This window comes from Physeter macrocephalus, chromosome 8, assembly GCF_002837175.3.
Source record: "Physeter macrocephalus isolate SW-GA chromosome 8, ASM283717v5, whole genome shotgun sequence".
Taxonomy (NCBI): Eukaryota; Metazoa; Chordata; class Mammalia; order Artiodactyla; family Physeteridae; genus Physeter; species Physeter macrocephalus.
Genome location: NC_041221.1, coordinates 137105543 through 137130424, shown reverse-complemented (window position 1 = coordinate 137130424; position 24882 = coordinate 137105543). Strand labels below are relative to the sequence as shown.

General features: G+C 39.2%; 1 protein-coding gene across 13 annotated transcripts in view; it reads right to left on the bottom strand.

The window, feature by feature from the left end:
• The window catches only part of LOC102983402 (protocadherin gamma-C4), a 169933-nt gene that overhangs the window by 55744 nt on the left and 89307 nt on the right, over positions 1 to 24882 (bottom strand). Inside the window, exon 1 of one of the 13 annotated variants that reach the window (XM_024123529.3) lies at positions 20426 to 23236. The exons of the other annotated variants lie outside the window; for them this stretch is intronic. Within the exon in view, the coding sequence (XP_023979297.1) occupies positions 20426 to 22846 (2421 nt within the window). The 5' untranslated portion in view covers positions 22847 to 23236. Of the gene's footprint in view, positions 1 to 20425; positions 23237 to 24882 lie in introns of those variants that run through there. 13 annotated transcript variants of the gene reach the window in all.

Genomic DNA, 24882 nt, shown 5'->3' with positions numbered 1-24882 from the left:
GGAAATCGACAGTAACACAATAATAGTGGGGGACTTTAACACCTCACTTACACCAATGGACAGATCATCCAGGCAGAAAATTAATAAAGAAACACAAGCTTTCAATGACACGACAGACCAGATGGATTTAATTGATATTTATAGGACATTCCATCCAAAAACAACAAATTACACTTTCTTCTCAAGTGCACACGGAACATTCTCCAGGATAGATCACATCTTGGGTCACAAATCAAGCCTTGGTAAATTTAGGAAAATTGAAATCATATCAAGCATCTTTTCTGACCACAAAGCTATGAGATTAGAAATAAATTACAGAGAAAAAAACCGTAAAAGACACAAACACATGGAGTCTAAACAATACATTACTAAATAGCCAAGAGATCACTGAAGAAATCAAAGAGGAAATCAAAAGCTACCTAGAGACAGATGCCAATGAAAACACGATGATCCAAAATCTATGGGATGCAGCAAAAGCAGTTCTAAGAGGGAAGTTTATAGCAATACAATCCTACCTCAAGAAACAAGAAATCTCAAACAATCTAACCTTACACCTAAAGGAACCAGAGAAAGAAGAACAAAGAAGACCCAGTTAGTAGAAGGAAAGAAATCATAAAGATCAGAGCAGAAATAAATGAAGTAGAAACAAATAAAACAATAGCAAAGATCAATAAACAAAATTGATAAACCTTTAGCCAGACTCATCAAGAAAAAGAGAGAGAGGACTTAAATCAACAAAACTAGAAATGAAAAAGGAGAGGTTACAACAGATACCACAGAAATACAAAGCATCATAAGAGACTACTACAAGCAACTCTATGCCAATAAAATGGACAACCTGGAAGAAATGGACAAATTCTTAGAAAGGTATAACCTCCCAGGACTGAACCAGGAAGAAACAGAAAATACAAACAGACCAACCACAAGCACTGAAATTGAAACTGTGATTAAAAATCTTCCAGCAGACAAAAGTCCAGGACCAGATGGCTTCACAGGCGAATTCTATCAAACATTTAGAGAAGAGCTAACACCCATCCTTCTCAAACTCCTTCAAAAAACTGCAGAGGAAGGAACACTCATATACTCATTCTATGAGGCCACCATCACCCTGATACCAAAACCAGAGAAAGATACTACAAAAAAAGAAAATTACAGGCCAATATCACTGATGAACATAGACGCAAAACTCCTCAACAGAATACTAGAAAACAGAATCCATCAATACATTAAAAGGATCAAACACCATAATCAAGTGGGATTTACCTCAGGGATGAAGATGGACAACCTGGAAGAAATGGACAAATTCTTAGAAAGGTATAACCTCCCAGGACTGAACCAGGAAGAAACAGAAAATACAAACAGACCAACCACAAGCACTGAAATTGAAACTGTGATTAAAAATCTTCCAGCAGACAAAAGTCCAGGACCAGATGGCTTCACAGGCGAATTCTATCAAACATTTAGAGAAGAGCTAACACCCATCCTTCTCAAACTCCTTCAAAAAACTGCAGAGGAAGGAACACTCATATACTCATTCTATGAGGCCACCATCACCCTGATACCAAAACCAGAGAAAGATACTACAAAAAAAGAAAATTACAGGCCAATATCACTGATGAACATAGACGCAAAACTCCTCAACAGAATACTAGAAAACAGAATCCATCAATACATTAAAAGGATCAAACACCATAATCAAGTGGGATTTACCTCAGGGATGAAGGATTCTTCAACATATGCAAATCAATCAACGTGATACACCATATTAACAAACTGAAGAATAAAAACCATATGATCACCTCAATAGATGCAGAAAAAGCTGACAAAATTCAACACCCATTTATGATAAAAAACTCTCCAGAAAGTGAGCAGAGAAGGAAACTACCTCAACATAATAAAGTCCATATATGACAAACCCACAGCAAACATCATTCTCAAAATCATGAAAAACTGAAAGCATTTCCTCTAAGATCAGGAAGAAGACAAGGACGTCCACTCTCACCACCATTATTCAACATAGTTTTGGAAGCACTAGCCATGGCAATCGGAGAAAAAGAAATAAAAGGAATCCAAACTGGAAAAGAAGTAAAACTGTCACTGTTTGCAGATGACATGCTACTATACATAGAGAATCCTAAAGATGCCACCAGAAAACTACTAGAGCTAATCAATGATTTTGGTAGAGTTGCAGAATACAAAATTAATGCACAGAAATCTCTTGCATTCTTATACACTAACAATGAAAGATCGGAAAGAGAAATTAAGGAAACAATCCCATTCACCACTGCAACAAAAAGAAGAAAATACCTAGGAATAAACCTACCTAAGGAGGTGAAAGACCTGTGCTCAGAAAACTATAAGACACTGATGAAAGAAATCAAATATGACACAGATGGAGAGATATACCATGTTTTAGGATTGGAAGAATCAATATTGTGAAAATGACTTTACTACCCAAAGCAATCTACAGGTTCAATGCAATCCCTATCAAATTACCAATGACATTTTTTAAAATCACAGCAAGATCTTTTCTGACCCACCTCCTAGAGTAATGGAAATAAAAACAAAAATAAACAAATGGGACCTAATGAAACTTAAAAGCTTTTGCACAGCAAAGGAAACCATAAACAAGACGAAAAGACAACCCTCAGAATGGCAGAAAATATTTGCAAACAAATCAATGGACAAAGGATTAATCTCCAAAATATATAAACAGCACATGCCGCTCAATATTAAAAAAAACAATCAACCCAATTAAAATATGGGCAGAACACCTAAATAGACATTTCTCCAAAGAAGACATACAGATGACCAAGAGGCATATGAAAAGCTGCTCAACATCACTAATTATTAGAGAAATGCAAATCAAAACTACAATGAGGTATCACCTCACACCGGTTAGAATGGGAATCATCAGAAAATCTACAAACATCAAATGCTGGAGAGGGTGTGGAGAAAAGGGAACCCTCCTACACTATTGGTGGGAATGTAAGTTGGTGCAGTCACTATGAAAACAGTATGGAGGTTCCTCAGAAAACTAAAAATAGACTTACCATATGATCCGGCAACCCCACTCCTGGGCATATATCAGGACAAAACTATAATTCAAAAAGGTACATGCACTCCTATATTCATAACAGCACTATTCACAACAGCCAAAATATGGAAGCAACCTAAATGTCCATTGAGATATGAATGGTTAAGGAATATGTGGTAAATATATACAATGGAATACTACTCAGTCATAAAAAGAACAAAATAATGCCATTTGCAGCAACATGGATGCAACTAGAGTTTAGCACACTAAGTGAAGTAAATCAGAAAGAAAGATACCATGTGATAACATTTATATGTGGAATCTAAAATATGGCACACATGAACCTATCTACAAAACAGAAACAGACTCACAGACATAGAGATCAGACTTGTGGTTGCCAAGGGGGAGGGGGGAGGGAGAGGGATGGACTTGGACTTTGGGGTTGGTAGATGCAAACTATTATATTTAGAATGGATAAACAACAAGGTCTACTGTATAGCACAGGGAACTATATCCAATCTCTTGGGATAAACCATATGGAAAAGAATATTTAAAAAATAATGTATATATGTGTATAACTGAGTCACTTTTTTGTACAGCAAAAATTAGCACAACATTGTAAATCAAGTGTACTTCAATTTAAAACAAAGTAAGATGATCTGCACAACGAAAAACACAAAACAGTGCTTAAAGTAATTAAAGAATTCTTAAGAGACATACCATGTTCATGGATTGAAAAAATCAATACTTTTTCCCAAATTGAAGCAATAGATTCTGATCAAAACCCAGAAGCTTTTTTTTTAAACAAAGTGACAGGATGATATGAAAATTTATATAAAAATTAAAAGATCTGGAATAGCAAAAAAAAATTTTGGAAAGGAAAACAAAATTGGAGAACTAACACTACCTGGTTTCAAGACTTTATTACAATGCTACAAATATATATGTATTAGAACAGAGATTCCAGAAAAAGACTCACATATATATATGTCAAATGATTTTTAAGGAGGTGCCGAGATTATCTAGTGGGGAAAGGATTAGTGTTCTCAGCAAAATAAAACAAGCAAAAACTCAAAATGAATCATGCACCAAACTGTAAATGATAAAACTATAAAATTTCTGGAGGAAAACATAGGAGAAAAATCATCAGAACTTTCAATAGGCAAAGACTTCTTAAACAGAACATAGGGACTTCCCTGGTGGCACAGTCGTTAAGAATCTGCCTGCCAATGCAGGGGACACGGGTTCAAGCCCTGGTCCGGGAAGATCCCCCATGCCATGGAGCAACTAAGCCCGTGCGCCACAACTACTGAGCCTGCACTCTAGAGCCCACAAACCACAGCTACTGAAGCCCGCGTGCCTAGAGCCAGTGCTCGCAACAAGAGAAGCCACCACAATGGGAAGCCTGTGCACTGCAACGAAGAGTAGCCCCTGCTCCCCACAGCTAAAAGAAAGCCCACACACAGCAACGAAAACCCAATGCAGCCAATAAAAAAAAAAAACAAACAGAACATAATACAAATTATGAAAGGAAGAAACTGATAAACTAGGCTTTATCAAAATTACAACTTCAGCTCTTCAAAAGACACTAAGAAAATGAAAAGTTAAGTCAGTCTTTAAAACAAGTCACAATATCCACAAAACATGTATGTGACAAAGAACTCAGATCTAGAATTTATTTTTGAAAACTCTCATAACTCAATTTTAAGAAGAAAACTAATTCAGTTAAAGATGAACAAAAGATTTGAACAGACTTCAAGAAGAAAATATACAAATACCCAATAAGCATATGAAAAGATGTTCAATATCTTCAGTCAACAGGAAAACAAATTAAAGTCAATGATACAGTACTACACACACAGTAGAATGGCTAAAATTTAAAAGTTTGGCAATAGGAAGCATCGATGAGGATGCAGAGCATGTGGCAGTCTCATACACTGCTGATGTGAATGTAAAGTGATACCACAACTTTGAAAAATAGTTTTTCAGCTTCTTATAAAGCTAAATATAGACCTTCCATATTATATGACCCAGCAATTGTGCTTTTAGGTATTTATCCAAGAAATAAAAAACATATGCCTACAAAAAGACTTGTACATAAATGTTCATATCACCTTAATCCAGAGTAAAATCAAACTGGGAACAACCCAAATGTCCATCAACAGGTGGGTGAATACACAAATTATGCTATCTATATAATACAATACTGCTCAGCAATAAAAAGGAACAAGCTACTCATACGAGCAGCAATGTGAATGAATTCCAAAAATAAGGTGAGCAAAATAAGGCAGACACAAAAGAGTATATCTTGCAGGATTCCATTTAGATGAAATTCTGGAAGAAGCACAACTAATTTACAGTGACAGGAAGGAGATCAGTGATTTCCTGGAGCTGGGCATGTGAGGAATTGATTTTGAAGGAGCATGAAGGAACTTTTGAAGATTATAGAAATGTTCTGTATTTTGATTAGAGCGGTGGTTACACAGGTGTGAATACTTGCCAAAATTCATTTAGATGTATAATTTTAAGTTACATTTTATTATATATAAATTATATGGCGGGCTTCCCTAGTGGTGCAGTGGTTGGGAGTCTGCCTGCCGATGCAGGGGACACGGGTTCGTGCCCTGGTCCGGGAGGATCCCACATGCCGTGGAGCGGCTGGGCCCGTGAGCCATGGCCGCTGAGCCTGCACGTCCAGAGCCTGTGCTCCGCAACGGGAGAGGCCACAACAGTGAGAGGTACGCGTACCGCAAAAAAAAAAAAAAAAAAAAAAAAAATATATATATATATATATATATATATATACTGCAATGAAATTGATTTTTAAAAATTTTAAAGCAAAGTGCAAAAGAGTATATACAGTCAGTTCTCACTTTGCATGGTAGTGCAGGATGTAAAAATGACCATGCAAACTGAAACTGTGTAAAGTGATCTTAATAAACAATGGGGGAAATTAAGACTCTTCCATGATCTTTAAAAATGTTTTAATGAAAACATTAAAGAATCTCTTGTAGGGAAGTAAAATAGTAAAACTAATATTTACTTAGTACATTGTAATCTAAAACAGTAGAACCAGGGTGTCCTTGGTGGCACAGTGGTTAAGAATCCGCCTGCCAGTGCAGGGGTCACAGCTTCGAGCCCTGGTCCAAGAAGATCCCACATGCCCCAGAGCAACTAAGCCCATGCACCACAACTACTGGGCCTGCACTCTCTAGAGCCCACGTGCCACAACTACTGAAGCCCGTGCACCTAGAGCTCGTGCTCTGCAATGAAGAGTAGCCCCCCTCGCTGCAACTAGAGAAAACCCGCGTGCAGCAAAGACCCAACACAGCCAAAAAAAATAGAATAAAATAAAAAAATAAAACATTAGAACCACCGAGAATTCAAGGGTTTTATTTCTTAATAAAAAACTTAACAAGAAGAGCTTGAAGAGGGTTTGGCTTCTTCTAGTCCTATAACTTACAAAACAGAGCAAGCATCTTTTCTATGCCTTGGAGAATTGTCATACACCTTTTTATGTTTGGATCAATTTCCAACATTTTCTGTATCCTTTGAGCTTTCAATGTCATGAAATATCTCTGAGAGTTCCTGTAATGCGAACGTTTTGCTGGTGTCATTTTTTTTCTGGGACATCATTTTTCTCATCAAAACCACTTACCTCACTCATGTCATTAAGTTCACCTTCACTAAGCTCCTTTGGCTGCATGTCTAGAGACTCTTGAAGGCAGCAGTGTCAACATTCCCACGGTCAGCTATTTATTCTGTGACTCCATTTATGTTCAGTTCAAATTTCACTTAGAGCCTTATCACTTTTGTTTCTTGGCTGCACTTTCATCTTTGTTGGTCAATTCCCTCCATACATTTTTGTACAATGTCATGTGGGTTTACCACTTGGAGACAAGAAGCCAGAACAACTACACGCTCTGTTGTTTGTGCATGAACTAAATAACAGATGCACAGTAATGAATCACTAACAGACTGGAAGAAGCCATGTGATATGCACCACGATCAGTGACCAATCTATTATTTGCAAAGTAATTTGTGGACTGAAGGGCCAACAGCAAAATTTGTACTTTATGCAATTACTCAGTTAATATACCATGGTAACTGAAGTTCGAATTGTTTTTAGGAGACTGGTATTATTTCAACTGTGGTAAGTGAAATGTATGTATACTGTAACTGTTCAAAGCCAGGAATGACTGCATAACATGTTACTTTTTGTGTAAGAAAGAAGACAATATAAATATATGTGATTATTTTTTGCAAAAAGACACACAGTGAGTGGGTATGAACGAGGCAGAAGAGAGAGGGGAGGAGCAACAATTTCCTGAGTACACCTTAAAACAAACACTTTTGACTTTAATTATGTAAATGTTTTACATATTCAAAAAGATACTAAGCAATTTCAGACTGTGGAAAAACTCTAAAATTGCATACAATAGAAATGAACAAACTTCATTTCAAATGAATAACATAACCATACTGCAAGTAACTTTGAACACTGTACTTTGACTGATAGAAGCCAGATACTATATTTTGAGTTGCCCTATGGGAGAGGTCCACATGGCGAGAAACTGAGGTAGGTCTCTAGCTAAGAGCCAGCAAGAAACTGAGGTTCTCATTCCAACAACCCACGAGGAACTGAACCATAGCCAGATTCCTGATCCACAAAACATTTAAGATAACAAATGTTTGTTATTTTAAATGATTAAGTTTTGGGCTAATTTGTTACACAGGAATGGATAACTAATATACTAACAAAAGATGCCTAGTTTAGATATAATCACGAGGAAGCACAAAATAAACCAAAATTAAGGGCATTCTATGATATAAATGGCTTATAGTCTTTTACAAATGTCAGTGTAAGGCAAAACAAGGCTGAGGAACTGTTTCAGATTAAAGTAAACTAAAGAGACATGACAACTAAATGCACTGTGTAAGCCTGGGCTTGAAAAAATTACTGTAAAGTATGGGTAAAGTTTGAGTACAGACTATAAATAATCATATTGTATCCATGTTAAACTTTCTTATTTTCATTATTGAAATTTAGTTATATAAAGAATGTCCTTGTTCTTAGAAAATACACAATGAAGTGATCAGGAATAAGGAGACATGATATCTGCAACTTACTCTCAAATAGTTCATAAAAACAGTAACCTGTGTACACTCATAAATACGTATACACGTGTGTACACACACACAGGAATGATAGAGAATGAAAGAGAGAAATGATAAAGGAAATGTAGCAAAAGACAAAATATTAACAAGTGGGTAGAGTGTATACAATTCTTTGTACAATTCTTGCAAACCTTCTGTAAATTTGAAATTATTTCAAAATAAAAAGTTTTTTTAAAAAACTTGCTGGGGCTTCCCTCGTGGCGCAGTGGTTGAGAATCTGCCTGCTAATGCAGGGGACACGGGTTCGAGCCCTGGTCTGGGAGGATCCCACATGCCGTGGAGCAACTAGGCCCGTGAGCCACAACTACTGAGCCTGCACGTCTGGAGCCTGTGCTCCGCAACAAGAGAGGCCGCGATAGTGAGAGGCCCCCGCTTGCCACAACTAGAGAAAGCTCTCGCACAGAAACGAAGACCCAACACAGCAAAAATAAATAAATTAATTAATAAACTCCTACTCCCAACAACAACAACAAAAACTTGCTGTGAAGGTACCTATCAAAATTATAAGCCCATTTTTTTCTTTGACCCAGCAATTCCACTTCTGAAACTTTATCCCACAAATATATTGCATATGTACAAAATAATGCAGGTACAAGGCTATTCAATGCAGTTGTTTGTAATACTCAAAGATTGGAACAACCCAAGTATCAATTTATTAACCAGGAGACTGATTAATAGCACAACAGAATACTAAGCAGCTGTTTAAAAAACCAGCTTTCTCATGTATTAATATGAGAATAGTTTTAAAGGATACATTGAGGAGTGAAGAAAGCAAGATATAGAACAAAGTATAGCATGTTATCTCTTTTGTAAGAAAAGTGGGGAAATAAAAACATATCCATAATTCACCCACATTTGCATAAAGAAATGCTGAAAGGATACTTAAGAAACTAATTAAGTTTACCTCTACGGGTGTTAGGCTGCAGCCCGCAGGCCTACAAGCTCTGTACTTGCCCAACTCCAACACTGAAGAAAAAGCCCGGAGACGGTGACAGAGACGTCAATGATTTGTTGGATAGGGAATCCTACAAGTGAGAAGCAAAAGGTCGTGGAGCAACACTCCACCATGAACAGCAGACAGCAAGCAGGACTTGGCAACAACCTTCGCTACTCACGGGAAATGGAGGTTACCATTTATAGGGGGAAATGACGTCAGGTTGGCTCATCAGTTGCCAGGGAAACCAGCGGCTGGGGCAGGGGGCAAGCACGTAGTTACTGATTAAACCCTATGATTAAGAGGATTGGATAATCATGTGAGTAGGGTGTAAGTGAAGCAGGGACTGATCGAGCAGGGGATGTACAGACAGCGAGAGAACAGCCACCTTGAGTGGCCTGACCATACACTCCACCCCTACATACTCTGCATGAACCTTACAATCTTGGTTCACCCCCTCTTCCACGATATCCCTGATGTCAGGTATGTAGAGGTGCACCGCAACCACACACCACAAATGCCACACAGACACCAGCAGCTAAAGAGTATCAAGAGTAAGACAGCTGGTATGTGAAAAATACTCATTCGCCATGTGGGCAAATTGTGGAGCCAAGTGCTTACCGAGTTGATGGAGAGGGAATCTATGGCAGGGTTGTCCTGGCCTAAAGCTTTCGTAGCAGAGGAAATACTGTGGGAGTTATTGGGTATATATACACAACATTGAGTTTGAATGAGAGCACAGGTCCCGCCTTGTGCTGCCATTAGCATGTCCAGACCATCCTGTTTTGAAGGACCACTTGTCTCATTTGGGTGGTTTCCTCAGACAGGAGGGTAATTGCATGTCTAGTATTATTTAAGGCAGCTGCTGTATGTTTAGCCAGGGCTTCTACTTGCCATTCTACATCAATAGAGGCATCTCGCTGCAGACCCAGAAATCAGACACATTTCACAGTGAGGCTGCCGCCATTGCCCAGTCCGTGAACAGACTCCCTCTGCACAGTCTAGGGATGAAATGTAAGATTTTTAACAGGTAGAATACAGAAAATATCATGACCTTTGAGCAAAATACAAGCAGTAACAGCAGTCTGAGATAATACCACCCCTGCCTGTGGTTTTTTGTCTTGGCCTGCAGTACCATACCACCTATCCACCCTCAGTACCCTCAGCTAGTGCTGAATACTGAAGAGGCGGTATAACAAGACCATGAGGTTAATATAATGCTGATTTTCTCTAGTAAGGGTCTCTGATTAATTACCTTAGTAGTTTAAGTGGGGCTGGGTAGAAGACAGGTGAAATCTATAAGTCCCTTTCTAATCCTATTCCCCACATACACTGTGGAGTACGCAAACCCAAACTACTGGGGACTTAACTGCCAGTCCCAGGGCCATTTTGTAATGTTTTCCTCTGGTGGGGAGATCTGGTGGCAAGTGCAAAAGTGAGTTATTGTCCTGACCGATAGTTGGCAATGGCCTTTCAGTGATCGACAGTTTAACTAAGACGGCTTGACTAGTTGCCTCTGGGTTGACAAGCCATCGACACTGAGACAATTGCTCCTGGAATGTTCAGTTATAGGAGAAGGGGGAGAAGGAGGCTACCATTTATAGTGCAGTTGATGTCAGGTTGGTTCATCAGTTACCAGGGAAACCAGCGCTGGGGCAGGGGGCAAACACATAGGTGATTAAGCCCTATGATTAAGAGGATTGGATAGTCATGTGAGTAGGGTGTAGGTGAAACAGGGACTGGTCGAGCAGGGGATGTTCAGAGGGCAAGAGAACAGCCGTCTTGAGTGGCCTGACCATAGAAGAGGGTAGGAGGAAACAAGTGGAATAGAAAAAGGACAGGAATGGGAATGAGAAAATACATTCCTATTATATTGTTTTGATTTTTGAACCATGTAAATGTGCTTCCTACCCCAAAGTAAAATAAATAAAAGAAAATTAGTGAGATTGAGGTAGGTAGCAGACCTATAAGGATTCAAAAAAGGTGTCCCTGAGATATTATTAACTGGGAAAAGCAGGTTGCAGAACAGTATATGTACTGTAAGACGATCCCTGTTGTGGAAACAAACAGCACACACATTTACATATACAGAAAAATGCATGGAAGTATACATAATCAGGTATTAACAGTAGCGACCTCTTGGGGGTGAGTCTGGAGGCAAGGTGAGGGTGGTGAGGAGAATCTGATGTTTTATTTTCTTAAATCTCCTTTTAAATTGAAATATTGTTTACATACAGTGAAATGCAAGGATCTTAAGTTCAATGAGTTTTGGCAAATGTATACACCCATATAATCTACCCCCATCAAAATATGGAAAATTTCTATACCATCAAGGGAAAAAGAAGTTCGATGATCATTAATACTGTTGGTTTCAGCTTCAAATGCTTAGTCACTGTTAATTCACTTAAGGAATATTTATTTAGAGCTTAATAGTGTCAAGCACTGTTACAGGCCTTAAAAACAAAGCATGAAAAAATAAATAAATCCTTGTCATCTAGGAGCCTCTCACCAGCCTACTTGCTGGTGAGAGAGAGCTAACACATTGATGAGGAAGCAAGTATGTACCAGATGAAAGTCATAGAACAAGAAGCAGTATCTTTTTTACAACGTTACTGGGGACTCTATAGGATGTTTAAGGTAGGTGTGGGTATACAATCTTCCAAGTATATTCACAATATTAAAATCCAAAAATTTTATTATTATTGCTATGCACTTTTTATCCTAAACATTCCTTATCTGAAATTTTACTGTTTGGAAGCCGAAAACTGATGGTGAAGAAAAACTGAGCTTAAAAATGTCCATGGAAAACATACAATCAAGTGAAAGAAAATTAAACAACAACAAATTTTAAAAGCCTGATAAGTTATAATCCAAACAGAATTCCAGAGGCAGAAAAGAACTGGGTACCAGGACTAGTTTCAAGAGTGGGGTGAGTATGAATTAGAGACAGTGAGGTTCTCTGGGTGCTGGATGTTTCTAATAGTGAAAAAAAGATCAATAAGAAAAATAAAACACAGGAGTAGCTCTGCCATGAGCCCAAAAACATACCTGTGTAGAGCTATCAGGAAGTTTATCATGCTCAACCTGGTAAAGATCTACCCATCTGAAGGGATTATCACAATGGAAGAAATCAGAGTAAAAGAATGGTGACCATATGCCCAAACACAATCTTAATATCTGCACTTGGATGTTTCTCAGACTCTTAAACTTAACATGCTTACAACTCAACTCTTGATTTCTTTGAAATCTACCCTTCTCTAGACTTCCACATCTCACTAAATGGTACCTTTGTCCATCCAGTTCCTTAATTCAGAAACCTGGAAATAACTCTTATGCCCCCCTTTTCATCCTTTATTCAGTGAACAATTTTTTATTAAGAATCTATCACGTGCCAGACAATGATATGAAGAATATAATAATAAAGAAAATAGTCCCTGCCCTTACGGAATTTACATTCCACCCACTCCATTATTGTCTTGTTGGATATATTTCCTAAATACATCTCCAATCTATCCATTTATTTCTCTTTTTGTATAAATTATTTTATTTTATTTTATTTTATTTATTTTTGGCTGCATTGGGTCTTCGTTGCTGTGCACGGGCTTTCTCTAGTTTTGGCGAGCTGGGGCTACTCTTCGTTGCTGTGCACCGGCTTCTCATTGTGGTGGCTTCTCTTGTTGTGCAGCACAGGTTGTAGGCACACGGGCTTCAGTAGTTGTGGCCCATGGGCTCAGTAGTTGTGGCTCACAGGCCCTAGAGCGCAGGCTCAGTAGTTGTGGTGCACGGGCTTAGTTGCTCTGCAGTGTGTGGGATCTTCCCGGACCAGGGCTCAAACCCGTGTCCCCTGCATTGGCAGGCAGATTCTTAACCACTGTGTCACCAGAGAAGTCCCTATCCATTTATTTCTATATCCACTGCCTTCCCTTGAATCCAGTGCAGCACCATTTCTTACCAGGAACGTAGTCTCCCCTCTGTTCTCCCTACTTCCATTTATAACTCTCAAAAATCAATTCACCACACAGCAGCCAGAGTAATCTTTTAAAAATTTAAACCATATCTTGTCTCTGCCTTGTTTAAAACCTTTCAATAGCTCCTAAGTACAAGGTTACTTAAAATGTACCTCACTTACTTATTTTCCATTCCTAACCTCCCTAGCCCTTTTTAATTTGCTCACCTTTTCTTTTCTTTTTTTAAGGTCCTTTATACATGCTATTCCCTCTGCCTGACAATTTCTTCTTTAATCTCCTTGTTACCTAGCTAACTTATATTCATCCTTCAGATAGCACACTAAGAATCACTTCCTGAAAGAAGACTTACCTGACCCTTCAGACTAGCGTAGGTCTCTCTATTACAAGCTCTCTTAGCACCTGGTTTTTCTCCTTGGTGGCATTTATCAGGCTTGTAAAAGATCATATCATAGAATGGGGGCCCATTAATGCAGAAATCATATCTGCCTGTTCATTGATGCACCCTTGGCACCTAGGACAATGCCTTGCATATAATAGGCAGTTAATAAGCGTTTGTTACAGAAATGAATGAATGATCCACTCTACTAGACTTGGGGCAGACACTAGTGTTTGCTCTGTTTGGGGGTGAACTCTTCCAACCTACTCCTGCACAGAACGTAAGCCTGAGCTTACGTAGAGGTGATTTAAGCTTATACTATATTGTCTTACATTATATTCTCATACAGTATGAGAATAGAGCACCCTACACCTCTTGTTTTTCAAAAGCATATGCAATATACAAAAATCAATAGTTTTTCTGTAAACTAGCAATCAGAAAATGAAATAAGAAATACATTTTACAATAACATCTAAAAGCATCAAATGTGTTGGAATAATTTAATAAAAGATATACAAGACCTAAAACATTGCTGAGAGAAGTTAAAGAAGACCTAAATAAATGGAAATATGAAATATATACTATTCTCCTGGATTAGAAGTCTCAAGATTGTTAAGATGACCCCTCAACCAGTAGATTTATAGTTTCAAGGCAATCAATCCCATTCAAAATCCCTTCAGGCTTTTCCCCTCCAGAAAGTGACAAGACAATTTTAATTTATTTGAACAGGCAAAGAACTAAGAATAGTCAAAACAGTTTTGAAAAAGAAGAAAAAACTTGGGGGACTTACTACCTGACCTCAAGACTTATAAAGCTGCAATAATCAAGACAGAGTGGTATTGGCAAAGGGATGGACAGATCAATGGCACATGATGGAAAGTCTAGAAATAGACCCATATATATAGATCAAATGATTTTCAACAGGGGTACCAAAGCAATTCAATAGGAAAAGGAAAATTTTTTTGACAAGTGATGCTGGAAAAACTGGGCATCCATATGGGTAAAAAGGACCTTAAGCCCTACCTCACTGAATCGCTACCTCATACCACATATGCAAAAACTACTTTAAATAATGTAAATAGAAGAGTCAGTAAGTATAAAACAAGTGCCCTTTGTTCACCAGGAATATTCACTGCCTCCTCTAACGTACTGCTAGAACAATGTTAAATAAGGTAAATCCAGTAAATGAAAGTGACACGTATTTGTTGAGATGCTTGCCTTTTCTTGGTTTCCAAGCTTTAGCAAATTTTTCAGGTGAGCTTCAGAATCCAGATTGAAGATGCCAACTTATCTGATTTGTTGAATTCCTTTTGGAGACCAACAGCCAGGTGGAATTTATAATAAAATTAACATATCTTGGACAACAAAACCCACACCAACAAGGAACCCTACCGTGACTAACCAATTAGACAGACTCTAATGCATCTTCCTCCTAATATTCTTTCTTTTCACTTACCAGTAGTTCTCCTTTCACTCTTTTCATTGTTTCCATATTATCCATTTTACGTATTTTCATTTTCCAAAGGTAACTGTTTTTCCTTTTTTGTGTGTGGTCGTTGTTGCTATATTAAGACGGCAAGCTTCCAAAAAGACTGACAGTAAAATATATAATGGGGAATTTTATATGCAAATATTAGTACATAATTTTTTTTTTTTCGGTACGCGGGCCTCTCACTGCTGTGGCCTCTCCCGTTGCGGAGCACAGGCTCTGGACGCACAGGCCCAGCGGTCATGGCTCACGGGCCCAGCCGTTCCGCAGCACGTGGGATCCACCCGGACCAGGGCACAAACCCGTGTCCCCTGCATCGGCAGGCGGACTCTCAACCACTGTGCCACCAGGGAAGCCCCTTGCAGGTACTATTGCAAATCTTGCTCCAGGCTGGATCAACTCACATATTTAACTCAATAGCACTCCTGCTGAACTGGGAAGTATTATCATTTACATCTTGAATATCTATATTAATGTGAAAAACATTTAAAGGATTCTCAACTACCATTTATAAACATATGATATGAAGTATAGTATGTGGGCATATCTGCTCCAGGTCCATCCTGTTACTCACAAGTAAATCCCCACTTTCTTCACTTGGAGTGAGGTATTCTTTTTCCACATTAACTTGCAGCTTCTGAGCCCATTAAGTCCTGGACACCTAACCCCAGATCTCTGGCAAGGTGCGATTAGGAAAGTCACCCAGTGGAAATATTATGGGATCTCCTTGTTTACCTCTGTTTCTACATGGGCTGATAGCAATGCTCTGAGTCCCTACTCTAGAACTGCAACCTGAAGAAATTAGAGGTCAAGGTTCTGAAGAGTTGAGAGCAAAGAGAAAGATGTTTCTCACTGGAATTTGCAAGTTGAGAGGCAGTAGTACAGTTTTATTCAGGCAATTAAATATTCTTGGAAGTTTATATTCTCAATGACTCCAGCATATGAAATCAAAGCAATGACTTCTTTTTATTTCTTCTAGACATTTAAAAGTATTTTTAGGTTGAGTCTCTCTTTATTTTTATTTTTTGGTGGGGGAAAAGGCTTTACTTTTTTCATATACACAGTCTCAGGATGAACTATTGGTTGGATCTTCAGCTATAAATATATAGAAAGCTTCTAGCAAGTTTCACAACATAGAAATCTTATGGCTTGTGGCACCTATTTTAAAAATTTGATAAATCTTCAGTTCCTTGTCTTTATATAGATAGATCAGAGAGTTGGCTTTTATTAGGAGTTTGATGTAAAGGGAAAGCACAAGTAAAATGGATTTTCACTATGATTTTTCCCCAAGAGATTACTTTCTAATCATTGAATTCAAGCCTTTTTTTGAGTATTTAGAAGGTATACAAACCACTGTGTGAAATTCTTTAGAGACTTAAAGATGAACTAAGAGATTATGCTTGTCCTCAATGATTATTAAACATAGTAATCTTTTTATGGCTTCTCTCAGAGGAATTGTGGAGGTACTGATTTCTTTTTACATATAGATAAATTATTTTATCTCCTCTATGGTCCATCTGATGGCAATTTCATCACATTTTCCTGAACTAGAGCTCTTCCAATTTGGTATCCAGAAAACTTATCTTCTATCAAAGAGTTTTTTCAATTATCTTTGCCATTGGCTATCTTTTCCTATCAGTGTTTTAAAAATGTGTCCTAAAGAGTGTGCTCTGTTATTGATAACTTTTCATTAGGTATGGTTTCTTAAAAATGAACTCCAAGTGTAACATTAGAGAATAAATCTGTCTCTTTCCTAATATATACAGTCATTAGTTTGATCAACATCCCGTCACAACTATGTATTTGCTTAAAATTTTAAAAAATAGCTTTATTGAGGTATAATAGATATACAAAGAGTGCCACATATTTAATGTGAAGACGTTTACTTTTTTGAACTTGATATCTTGCCTAAGGAAAAAGCAGATTTTTCACCAGAACTAATCAATTCATGATCACAGCTATACTCTGTTACATATAACTGAGAAAACTGTAATACAATCCACTCGTTTATCATTAGTCTTCTAATGCAGCTTAAAATAATCTATGGGTTGAGTAGTCTCAACAAGTTGTACAGACTCAGCAAGGATCCTAGGCCATTGCTGCTTCAAGGAGGGTATCTCTTATAGAATGGAAGTGGGGGAAGAATGCTGATAGATTACATTCCAATTTTAGGTGCTATAAAATAGAGGAACTACAGCTTTTAAGTTATAGCTGAATACTTTGATTAACTAGATTAAGTGAATGCATACCCACCTTCCATATAACACAAAGGAAGATAAGAAAAGTCCTTGACATAATTTCATTACTGAAACCAGAGGAAATATAAAATCCAAACCCATTGTCCAATTACTCTAAAAAAACCAATCAACAAATAACCTAATTATCAATCCTAAATTATCAACAAATATCCTAAAGCTAAGATTGATATTTTGTGCAGCCATTAACTTAAATTCTCATGTGGCCAAAACCAAATAACTCCAGCTTTCAGGTTTTGGTGATCCATTTTCCATTTAAATCATCCTAGCAATTCTATTGGAGTAAATTGGTCCTTAAATAATAAGTTACACAGGACCCTTGTTTAAGTTAAACTGTCATTCAGAGAGAGAAAAATTAACATTCATAAAATTGTCTCATCAAAAACAATCTTCCCCCTGTCTTTCATGACCCCAAACAGGGCCTTCTCAATCAAGAACGTGCCTAAGCAATTAAGATTTTTACAGTAGCTTTCATAAAATTGTTAGAACAGTTTTACTTCCACTCACAGGTCATCCCATTGTATTGTCTGGAGGAGCACACAAATCATTATTACTTTTCCCAACAGAATGTCAAGTGTACTGATATTGAAAGCAGGACTCCTTTTTCTATCAACAATGTTAAAAAAAAAGGGGGCTACTGTTAATTAAGTCCATATTATGAACCAGACGGTTGATATGTTATCACTAGGCTTCACCACAATCTTTCAAATTACATATTACAATCCCTATTTTGCTGAAGCTGAAAGCAATTAAATAACGTCAAAGGACACACCGTTAGGAGTTACCTCGTTACATAGCTGCTGTTTCTCTGTCACACTACATCTTGGAATACTGATACTAGGTAATCCCCAGAGCACATACATTTGTTCATTCATTCACTCAGCAACTATTTAATGAAGCCAATCTAGCTCATACTGGAAGCATAATTGAGATCACTGATACCTGAAATACAGCCTAAGGGTCATCACTATTCATTGCCCTAGCTCTTAAAGATTTGTCCCTAAATCAAGTTACATGAACAGAGTCAGCATAATTGGACTATACTAGTTTAGCTTCCCAAATAATTTCTATTGTGTGTTACATCTTTCATTTTGAATCAACCACCACAAGAAAACTGGCCACGTGATAAACATTTTGATAGCTTTTACAAAACAAAGTTTTGTAATATAACTTAAAGAAGTTACATTTCTCTTTATTTTCCTTGGTATTATTTAGAAAGCTCTACTTATTAAATTCCATTTGGAACTTAATGTCAATATGAAGTTTGCCATTTTAGATATGCTCAAAAACTTCCTTCAAGGGGGAAAGGTAAGCCGGGATGAAGTGAGAGAGTGGCATGGACGTATATATACTACCAAATGTAAAATAGATAGCTAGTGGGAAGCAGCCGCATAGCACTGGGAGACACAAGAGGGAGGAGATACGGGGATATATGTATATGTATAGCTGATTCACTTTATTATAAAGCAGAAACTAACAGACCATTGTAAAGTGATTATACTCCAATAAAGATGTTTAAAAAAAAAACTTCCTTAAAAAAAAATAAGACAAACAGATCCACTCTATATTTCCTTTTTTTTGTCTTGGCTGTCAAGAAGCATAAAGTGACATGTGAATTTCAGTAGCAGTAACTGCCTCATTTTAGGGCAACTTGATTATCTTTCATTCTCCAAATAGTTTTCAATCTCTTTTATAAGTTTTGGTTTTAATTAACTATTGTATTTTTGAAAACAGGCAACAAGTCAGGAGAAAATAATTAGGATGTTATGATTTCCTTCCCCTTTATAGAATTCACCAAAAGAGGGCTTCCCTGGTGGCGCAGTGGTTGAGAATCTGCCTGCCAATGCAGGGGATACGGGTTCGAGCCCTGGTCTGGGAAGATCCCACATGCCGCGGAGCAACTAGGCCCGTGCACCACAACTACTGAGCCTGCGCATCTGGAGCCTGTGCCCGGCAACAAGAGAGGCCGCGACAGTGAAAGGCCCGCGCACCGCGATGAAGAGTGGCCCCTGCTTGCCGCAACTAGAGAAAGCCCTCCCACAGAAACGAAGACCCAACATAGCCAAAATAATAATAATAAATTAATTAATTAATTTTTAAAAAATCCTTAAAAAAAAAAATTCACCAGAAGAAAGTAGGCTTCTCACAGGTTCCAGCAATGCTTTCCCAAGAATAATGTATTTTAGCATCTGATTTCTGTTCAACATTCTACAATAAGCGTAAGGTTCTCAGAAAACAGAATCTGTGCATTTTTGAGAAAATCGTCCGTGTGTGAGAATTATGGGAAATTTTAAATAAGAAGAGAGAATTACTACAAATTTACCACGATATCAAAAATGTGCTCAAAACACAATCTGTTAACTCTGAATATTCCACAGAGTCATAATAATATCATCAGTGTGGATAATGGGCAAAAGAAATATCTAAACTGGAAACACATATAGACTTGTATTCCTGAACTCTATAAGGGGGATGAAAAATGAACAATCTCTTCAGTTTTTCCTCATGGCAGCACTTACACCGTGCATATTTCAGTGAGAACGTTTTAAATGCATAAGAAATAAACTCACGACATTTGGAATTTCATGAATGATGTGAAACCATGAAATAACTTAGGACACTGAGAAAGTATAATGTATGCATCCCTAATGACCAGAATTATTGCACTTGAAAAGAAACTAAATGCAGTTTATGAATTTGTTAGGCAATTTCATGTGTAGTCAGAAGCCGCTCTATTTATAAAAGTTTATTTAAAGTATCATTTATGTACTTTTGATTGAATTAGATTTATCCCCTCTAGCAGAATCTGTGTTTTTAACAGATAAATTGGCATCAGACGTTCAACATAAACCTGCTGCACGGCCAATGGGAAATAAAAACAGCAATCAAAAGCAGGAAGAGCTGTACAGTTGGTAAATTAAATTAGAAAAATTATATAGAGTATTAAAAAGTACTGTATAAAATGGATATAAAATTTTATATATAACATATACAAATATATTTTTTAAATTATTATAAATAAGACGTGAGGGAAAGCCTGAAGGAAGTCAGCCTGGTTGTCAATGGTGTCTGCAATGTTTATATAAATTTCTTTCTGTCTGTTTTATAAATTCCGAATAAATACTAATTACCTGTAATAAGAGATATCTTGCTCAAAGCTCAGAGGAGAATGTTCGATATGCACTCACCTGAATTAATGCATGATTATCTTTAGAAAACACGGAATCGCCCGAGAGCTCAGGCTCGGTTTTCTCACAGCTCGCCTGGCTGATGAGCTGGTCCGCGTAGTTGGGCTGCGGGAAGACCACGTGACTCCCCCGCGAGTCCGAGGTGAGCGAGACCTCGTGGGAATAGCTCTGCAGGAAAGCCCGCACCCCGTCCACGCCCACAAAGTGAGACGTGGGCACACCCGCTAACCCGCCTGCTGAAGCCTGGAGCAGACGCGACGTGTGCCAGCGCCTCAGCCTGAGCGCCAGCAGCACAATGACAAAGGCGAGGAAGACGCAGGAGACCGCAGCCACCGCCACCACCAGGTACAGCGTGAGGCCCGAACTGTCGGGGCTGACAGGAGAATCAAGGCTGCCTAGATCAGCCAGGACGTCGGGGATGCTGTCCGCTACTGCCACTGTGAGCGTGACAGAGGCTGAGAGAGGGGGCCGCCCGTGGTCCTGGACGGCCACCACCAGGCTCTGCTTGAGTGTGTCACTGTACAGCAGGGCCCTCGCTGTGCGCACCTCGCCGGTGTGCAGCCCCACCGCGAAGAGTCCCGGCTCGCTGGCCTTGAGGAGGCGGTAGGACAGCCAGGCATTCTGGCCTGAGTCTCGGTCCACAGCCACCACCTTGGTCACCAGGTATCCAGGCTCTGCGGAGCGGGGTGCCAGCTCCACGCCCGTGGAGCCATCGGTGGGTACGGCGGGGAAGAGGATCTCTGGCGAGTTGTCGTTCTGGTCCAGCACGAACAGGCTCAGCGACACGTTGCTGCTGAGTGGAGGGTCCCCGCTGTCATGTGCCATCACTTGTAGCTGCAAGTCTCGGAATTGCTCGTAGTCGAAGGAGTGCAACGCATACAGGACACCAGTGTCTGAGTTTATGGAGACGTAGGAGGACAGGGGAGCTCCCTGGAGGCTGTCGTCCACCAGGGAGTAAGTGACCCGGGCATTCTCTCCATAGTCGGGGTCATGGGCGGTCACAGAGACGATGGACGCTCCTCTGGGGTTGTTTTCTAGGATATATGCGGAGTAGGAGGCATGAGAGAAGGCGGGCGGATTGTCATTGGTGTCTGCCACGTTCAGGGTGATGTGAATTTCCGTGGACAGGGGCGGACTTCCTCGGTCAGTGGCAGTCACCGTGATGTTGTAGCTAGGAACCAGTTCTCGGTCTAGGAGTGTGTCTGTTACTAAACTATAATAATTTCCATAAGCCTTTTCTAATTTAAAGGGCAGATTCCCTTGGATGAAACAAATCACTTGTCCATTTTCCCCAGAGTCTTGATCGTTTACATTTAAAAGGGCAATTAACGTCCCTCTGGGAGAGTTTTCCAGAATGGAGCTGGAGAGAGAGGTGACTACTACTTCAGGGGCGTTATCATTCACGTCCAAAACTGTGATGAGGACTTTGGCTCGTGCAGAATATCCTGCGTTATCCATTGCTTGCACTTCCATCTCGTAGAATCCTGATTCCTCGTGGTTCAACTCCCCTATTGTTGAAATTGTTCCTAAATTACAATCTAGCTTGAAAACTTGGGCCGCTTTGTTGTCCACATACCGGAAGGAATACATCACTTCCGCATTGGCTCCTTCGTCAGGGTCGGTGGCGTTTACCAGAAGCAGCTCAGTGCCCACGGCCACATTCTCCGGAACACTCACACGGTACTCGGACTGAGCAAACGCTGGTGCGTTGTCGTTCACATCAACGACCATCACACGGATGCGCGCGGTGCCAGTGCGGACTGGATAGCCCGCGTCGGAAGCCGTGAGAACCAGGTGGTGAACGGCCTTTTCCTCGCGGTCCAGGGCGCGCTCCAGCACCAATTCCGGATATTTATTACCATCCGCTCCGCTTTGCACGTCCAGGGAGAAGTGAGTATTACTACTGAGCTCGTAGCTCTGGAGTGAATTCTTCCCTATATCCGGATCCCAAGCGTGGGGAAGGGGGAACCGCATCCCAGTGGCTGCATTTTCACTCATTTTAATTTCTAATTCACCTTCCTGGAAATACGGGGCATTATCATTAATGTCCCTCACTTCTACCACTACCCCGTATATTTTCACTTCATCCTCCATCAGAATCTCCAGATTTAGTTGACACTTGATGGCCCCCATACAGAGCTCCTCCCGGTCTATCCTGCCGGCGGTGACCAAGCTGCCGCTTCGCGGATTCAGAGCGAAAAGTTGTGTCCTACCTCTGGAGACGATGCGGACTCCGCGCTCCTCCAGTTCCCAGGGCTCCAACCCCAGATCCTTGGCGATGTTCCCCACCCTAGAGCCTTTCTCCAGCTCCTCGGGAACCGAATAGTGGATTTGGGTGCATCCAGTTTCCCACTGAACCCCCAGGAGAACTCCCAGCAGGACCAGCTTTTTGCAGTCCTGGTGCAGTCGCGCAGGAATCATTGTCACTTTCCTTGAGGATTATTTCCAATTCTTTCCTTGATCACCGAAGTCCGGATCAGTTCATCCGTCCTTAAAATCAGACAGTTGGGGGGACCCGAGCTCTTCCAATCAGTTTCATCACAGTCCCGGAGATGATTAGTTTCTATCTGTGCTTTGTGCTTCAACGCGAGTGCCCGGCTAGCAGGATCTCTCTCTGCTCTTCTCTCCCTGATTGGTGAACAGCGGCGCTCAGAGTCCTAACCAATTACTGCACAATCTTGAACTCCGAGAAAGGATTTTGGTTTTTAGACCTTAAATACCTCCACCTACTGTTCTTCAAATAGGGATGGAAGTGGAGCCAACCAAAACTACAGTATTCATTTTACTTGGAATTTCAGTGAGCGTCTTTTTTATTTCCCTAGATTTTTCATACAGAGTCATTTCTTGAGATTATTTTCTGTACCTGTAGGTGTATTCTGATTTTTCCAATGAGCTTTTACATGAATTTGAAGTTTCTATACACAGTAAATTTAACTGTATATTTTAGTGCAACTGCTTTGATATCACCCCCACCACACATACACACCTATTATGGGAATCTCCTTAGGAATTTCATGTTTTGAGAAATTATATAATAGAATAATTTAAAAATTCTCACCCAGCTAAAATCTGTGGCAAAATATTTTGGTAGATTCTTAAATTTGCCTAAATGGAAGAACTACTTTAACATGCTGTTGACATTTAACATTTAAAAATCAAATTTTCACAATAATATGGAAACCTAAAAATAAGAAAATTGATTGTACAGATTACCAGAATCACACCTGGCAGGAAATCAAGTGAAGAAGACACAGTAACATTTTTAGAACAAAATGGAAGCATTCCAACTAGCATTTGCTTGAAATAAGGGTAGTACTCTACTAATATATTTCAAAAGAATATTTAGGATCAATACCCTGTAATAAGCCATGATGGAAAAGAATATGAAAAAGAATATATATATATGGTATATGAATGACTTTGCTATACACCAGAAACTAACACAACATTGTAACTCAGCTATACTTCAACTTAAAAAAAAAGAAAGAGAGAATGTTTAGGAAAATTAGAACCCAAAGAATATTATAAACTTACCTTTTTCTGGGAAACAAACCTAATTCCAGTTACTGAGATTTACTGGTAATATATTGGAAGCCCATCAGAATACAGGAAAAAATCCTCACTATTGTGCTTTCATGTGTGTAAATATTTAGATTCTGAGGATAAACATGTTTGGCAGGTATACCATAAAATAATATCTTTAACACTGGGATGAAATCTACAGGTAGCTCTGAGAAAAGGTAGGACACAAAACTGATCTATTCAATGGCACTCAAAGAATCCCTAGCAAATTGTACCTAGAGTAAAGAAAAGCCTTAAGAAAAGCCTTATATGCCAAGATATTGATGTTCTGAATAAGAGAAACGCCCACAGGAAAAAATATTATGCTTCCATTAAAATATTTGAATGGCAGTGGCACCATAATACTCACTTCTCACAGTAAGAGAGATTTTGTTTGTGGATAAAGAATAACTCATGAAATTGTCAAAATATTTAAAATACTTGAGGGTTAATAATGGAGTTGCTGACCCACTCAGAAAGGGACAGAAAAGACTGAGATAGGGCAAACAAAACTGAAGTGAAAGTAGATATAATCTGTTTAAGATTTTCTTTCCTAAATATTGGTTTAAAAAATAAACCAAATCCATATGCAGATGAAAGGCATTCATTGAAACTCACGGGAATGGAGGCAACAGAGTTAGAGCTTAACTTGTTATTCTCCTCAGTGACACTACCAAAAGAGCTTCATTAGAAAGATCTTGTGGGGGCACCATTTCTGGGGTCATGGTGAGAAAACTGAACCTTGTTTTCTGAGATCGGCAACGTAACAGATTGTAGGAATAAGGCAAAGTTCCCTTGTTGTAGTTGGGAGAAACCTCTGGACCAGTCTTAGAACGGAGATCAGGCTGAAAGCAGCACCAGGTGGCCAGGCTAGAGGAGCGTCGCAGGCGCAGAGC